This window comes from Corylus avellana, chromosome ca8, assembly GCF_901000735.1.
Source record: "Corylus avellana chromosome ca8, CavTom2PMs-1.0".
NCBI classification, from domain to species: domain Eukaryota; kingdom Viridiplantae; phylum Streptophyta; class Magnoliopsida; order Fagales; family Betulaceae; genus Corylus; species Corylus avellana.
Window position 1 is genome coordinate 9147979 of NC_081548.1, and position 5961 is coordinate 9153939.

Genomic DNA, 5961 nt, shown 5'->3' on the forward strand with positions numbered 1-5961 from the left:
AAATCCATTTTATAAAGGATTTATTACGATCTTCACTTTGCTGCATTGAGAGGTGACATGCACCATTGACAACTTTCAAGTTGTAATGCTGAATCATGAAATGCTTCTTGGACACCATCGACATGAACAACGCCCTGAATTGGCTGATTCTGGTAATTTTGCACTTTACTCTCACAAACCAAAGACTCATGGTCCATATGGCTCAAACAAAGGCAAACACACATATCAAAACCATAGCAACAATCAACCTCACCGAAACTCCAAAGGTAACTTCTCAAAGAATCACAATCACACTATATATAATAGCTTTTTTATTTTTATTTTTTCTTATATATATATGTTTCCTATTTGTTCTTACATTTTTTTTTTTTTTTTTTATAAAAATCTTAACATAGTCCCCAATGAAGGGCCAAAATATGAGAGAAGAGAAAAGAGAGAAAAATTTTGGGTTAAAATAATAGATATGGAAGCTAAAGTGCTACGGGGAGCAATACGGAAGATAAGAGGTTATAAGAAAGTTGTAAATGCTTTTATACTGTCTATTGTCCCGAAAAATGTTACTCAACATTTTCAAGTAATGTCTTTTAGCATTTATTTATTATTATTTTTTTTTTTATGAGGCACATTCACATATACTTTTAAGAAAACAAAAAAGAAAAAAAAAAAGAAGCTAAAGTATCCTTTGGCTTATTGTTGCCATAATGTTTGGCTCATTTTTTGGCATATTGTTGTTAAAGGCTTATTTCTTGTCATCCCTGTTGGTTGCCACAAAATCTAGCGAGTTTCCGGCCACCCTCCCTGCCTATGACATCCACCGCTATCGTCTTAAAAAAAAAAAAAAAAAAATCAAACTCAAGATTCCACAATTGTTCACCTTGAGTTGAGGGGATGTTAAAATATATTATGAGATTTGATTTCAATTATCTTACTGTAATTAATTCTAATCTCCTATAATCAGATTTGATTGGATCTCCTACCTTTTAAGTAATCATGTTATCTCCATATTTGTATTATTCTCATCTACCCTAGTTTTCCTATAAATATGATTGTTTTCTATCATAAATGTTATCAAATCAATAAAAACAAAATATAGTTCTTAAAGACTTATTTTTCTGTCTCTTTTTATTGGTAACCCTCTCTCCTTCCCCTCCCTTTATTTTTCACTTCTAAAAAAAAAAAAAATCAACATCTTTTTAAAATTACTTTTTTTCACTTTTTTCTCGCAAAAGTCAACCTCTTATTACTATTTTTTTTATAAAAAAAAATAATAATTAAAAAAAAAAGATGTCAAAAGGATTTACCAAACACCATCATGTTTACACCGCTCATTTCCTTTGTTATTATGTTTTCCTTCATGAGGATAACGTCTATAAAGGACCTGGTGTTGTGCCTACCAATAAGAATAGGCCACCTAGGATTATTGCATCATTTCAAATAGGCACCAAAACACAAGATTATATAGGTTTTTCCATTTTTTTTTTTTTTTAAGAAATTGCAAGAGGGCTGAGGGTGGCTCGCCGCCACCCCCAGCCCCTCTGGGTGGCCGACGAGCCACCCCATATGGGCGAAGGTGGCCGTGTGGCCACCCCCAACCCATTTGGGGTGGCCAACGAGCCACCCCATGGGTGGAGGTGGCCTGCGCTGGCCACCCAAGCAGATCTGGGGTGGCTCTCCGTCCACCTCATATGGACTGGGATGGTCGCGTGGCCTTCCCCAGCCCATCTGGGGTGGCTGGCGTAGCCACCCATGGCGTACGAGGTGGCGGCAAGCCGCCCCTACCTCCCTTTGGAGCCACCCCAAGTGGGGGTGGGGTGGCCAGCCAGCCACCCTTTTGTTTTTTTATAGGGATAATTACATTTTCCCCTCATCAACTACAACGCATTGTCACTTTGCCCACATGAACTGACAACACTACTGCCCGACCCTATCAAACTACAATTTTGTGCCCAAAACCATCATTCTGTCAGCCAAAGGCGTTAACTCAGACGGCCAACCCGTCACGTGAGCCCCACATGAAAGACTCTTGAAATGACAATGTGTTGTAGTTAATGGGGGCAAAGTGATAATGCGTTGTAGTTGACGGGAGAAAAATGTGGGATAGAAAATTTCAAGATGGCATGTGGGGCGCACGTGACGAGTTAACCGTCTGAGTTAAAGCCTTTGACTAACAGAAGGGGGGTTTTGAGCACAAAATGATAGTTTGATAGGGTCGGGCAATAGGATTGTCAATTCATGGGGGCAAAGTTACAATATGTTGTAGTTGATGGGGGAAAAGGAAATTACCCATTTTTTAAATAATTAATTGGTTTTTTAATTATTTTTCTTTATATATTTTGTATAATCTGGTGTGGTAGTGTTTATTTCTTAAACTTAAGATTTTTCTAATTGCTGAGGTGTCAATGGCTGATTGGTGGGCACAAAGGAACTGGTTTACACTAGCTCCTTATAGAAGTTATCCTCTTCCTTCACTTGCCGACTATAGGATTCAGAACATATGATAATATATTTACACCACTTAGAAAGGTCAAGCCACTGAGAAAAGAGAAGTGAAACATTTCTCAAATTTTTGTTTAAAAGTTGGTTCTCAAATGATGTATCATCATCACATGAGCTTTATTCTTTTGAAAAATGTGTCACCAACTTGTAAGAAGGTAACACATCATTTTGGAATTAATTTTTTATGAAATTTTTTTAGAAGAATAGTATTTCTCCTGAGGAAATTTCCACCCTCTCTTTATAATGTTAAATATCCTAAGCCCCACCTGCTGTTTGCATGATAATTTAACAAATATGCTCAAACATAGTATTTGGTACAAATATAGAGCACAAATGGTTTATAATTCAGAACACGAGTACTACTATAAGTCAATAAATTCATATCCAATACAATGCAAACAATTAATGAATTCAATACACTCCACAAACATAAAAATAGAATTTTAACTATAGTACTATTGATCTAACTTTAAACCATGATCATCACAAGGATGCCAAAAATAGCAGTCATCCACTAATAATATATAGTTGTAACGCTTCCCTTACCTACTGATACGGGAGAAGGTGCTGGAGACTCTGTTATGGCAAGCTTTTGATTGTTAATCTGACAATGATTGGCAACACCACAAATATACCAATTTCTTCCCAAGATTGCTAGGGTAATCACATCATTTCCACTAACCAAGGCCTCAGTTCCCAACGGTGCCACACATTGTTGGAAGCCAATTTCATTGACTTCAAGAACAATATGGGATCCCGGTGTATACTTGAAAACTGCACCAAGAACTTGATTCTTCCATCATCAATCAAACTAAAAAGAAATATATTTACACGAATTAATTGACAAATAAATAAGAAACAAAAAGAATCCACTAGCAACCCTTTAAAAACAAGGCAACCTCAAAGTCGAGTAATGCTATGTAACAAAATCTGAATGGAAATGATTTTCCTTTACAAAAATTGGAGTAATGCTATGGGAGTGACTCCCCGTCCACTTTTTGTAAAGGAAAAAACTTTCTATCGTGATGAAATATAATCAATACTTTAATGCTCCGCCTCATGTATGATCATCTCAAACTCCCTTTTAATAGGTGAGACCCAACATCTGAAATATTTAATTAAATAGAGGTGAATTGATGAAATTAAGATTCGATCGCATGGCCTATGGCTTTGATGCCATATTAAATCATCACTTATCCAAAAAAATTTAATCAATATTTTAAAGCTGATAGCAAGAATGTATATTTAATCAAACTTTAACAAAGCGTCTACTAGAAAGCAAGCATCGGCAAATAAAACTTGAAAAACGCTTAACGACTCAAAAAACTTGTTTAACACAATTTATGTGGAATTAATACTATGAAGCAAGAAACAATTCAATCACCAAAATATATAAAGCAATAAAGAGGCAGACACTAATATTTTGGTTACGAAGAGAAAACCTTTTAAAAATCGATTTAAAAGTAAAACATCTCCGGGGCAGCCAAACCCAAGAAATCACTATCAAAATATTATCCAGAGATTACAAACACTAGGAACACTTACAACCCTTTGTAAGACCTTGGCTCTGTAAAATCGACAAGCCGACAACTCGTCTCCTTGCTCACAATCTTCTTCAATGTGATTCTCCTTTACTGGACCCTTCCAATAAACTTCTCAACCGTAGATTTACCAAAGGAATAACTAAAACTCTAAGACATTCAATTTAACGCTCACCATATATGATCTCTCTTAGCAAAGCCTCCGACGAACTCTCTTGGGTGAAAATTCGTACCCCTCACTCCTATAATGGCCTCCGACGAACTCTCTTGGGTGAAAATTCGTACCCCTCACTCCTATAATGATGTATATATATATATATATATATATATATATATATATATATATATATATATATATATATATATCAGTACAACAAACCCTAGACCTGGGCCCACTAAAAACACGTTTTTGGGCATAATAGGTACGGGGTGTCCGGACAAGGCCTTGCGAGCAAAAAACATGCTTGCTGGAATTCGTGTCTGGACACCCCCTGCAAAGGACATTCCATCGGTCCTTGATCAATAGCTTCGATCGATGAGTTTGTGGTACGATTGAGCTGAAACTTTGCAGGGACGTTCATGACACATGAATCCACGTTATGAACGGTGGCGATTGAATTCTGAGCATTCTATATCAGTGTTTGAGCCTGTGGATAGTAGGCTCTTCATTTTGGAACCGAATTAAGCCAACATAAATACTAACAAAACTAAAAGATTACATCAAAAATAAGGTAATTTGAAGGCATACAAACAAAAAGTTTATAAAGTTAATTTACCAAGGGTGTCACCACATGGAACTCCTTTCCTTGAGCCCAAGCTATGTAATTATAGTCAACAGTCCCACCCTTGTCATCACCAACCACAAACTCTGTGGCCAAAATTGAAGGGACAAGAATTGCTACAATCGCAAGGATGAAGAAATATTGGGAAGATGCCATTGATTCTCTCTAATGGATCTCAAAAAACTAGAAATAGTGGGTATTTATAAGGCTTCGTTTATTTCGACGTAAAATGGTTTCCGTCAGAAAATATTTTTAGGGAAGTTATTTTTCCTGAAAATCTTTTCTGTCATAAAAATTTTACGGCGTTTACCCCGCGCACGGAAAAAAAATTTTAAAAAAAAATTTATATATATATTTTTTCCAATAAGGTTCCCACTGGGACCTGCCCCGGACCTGCCTAGGACTTGACCAGGACCCGTCCGAGACTTGTTCGAGACCCTTTTCGGACCTGTCAGGAACTCGCACAAGACTTGACCGGGACCCGCCCGGGACTTGCCCGGGACCTGCCTGGGACCCGATCGGGACCTGACCAAGACTTGACTTGGACTTGACTGGGACATGACCGGGACTTGCTCGGGACCCCACCAGGACCTGCCCGGCACTTGACCGGAACCCGCCCAAGACTTTAATGGGACTTGACCGGGACCTGCCTAGGACCCGCCCAAGACTTGACCGGGACTTGCCCAGGAGTTGACCCAGACCTCATCGGGACCCGCTTGGAACTTGACCGGGACCCGCCCAGGACCCCATCGAAACTTGACCGGGACTTTATTGGAAAAAATATATAACAAAATAAAAAATATATATATTTTTCGTGCACACATTTTTAGGGAAAATGACTTCCCTGAAAATATTTTCCACCGGGACCTGCCCGGGTCTCGGTCAAGTCCCGGTCAAGTCCTAGGCGGGTCTTGGTGGGGTCCAAGGCAAGTCTCGGACGGGTCCTGGTCAAGTCCCGGTCAAGTCCTGGGCGGGTCCCGGGCAGGTTTCGAGCAGGTCTCGGTCAAGTCCCTGTCAAGTCCTAGGCGGGTACATGGCAAGTGCCGGGCTTGTCTTGGTCAGGTCCCAGGCAAGTCCCAGGCAAGTCCCGGGCAGGTCGCAGGCACGTTCCGGGCAAGTCCCAGGCGGGTCCCAGTCAAGTC

At 39.1% G+C, this 5961-nt stretch overlaps 1 protein-coding gene across 1 annotated transcript; it reads right to left on the reverse strand.

The window, feature by feature from the left end:
• Positions 1-32: 32 nt before the first annotated feature.
• On the reverse strand, positions 33-4975 carry LOC132190857 (blue copper protein 1a-like). The gene is made up of 3 exons (XM_059605891.1): positions 4826-4975; positions 3047-3289; positions 33-149 (listed from the first exon to the last, which is right to left on the reverse strand). Exons 1-3 carry the CDS (start codon positions 4973-4975, stop codon positions 33-35), a joined length of 510 nt encoding a protein of 169 aa, XP_059461874.1.
• Between the last annotated feature and the right edge of the window lie 986 nt (positions 4976-5961).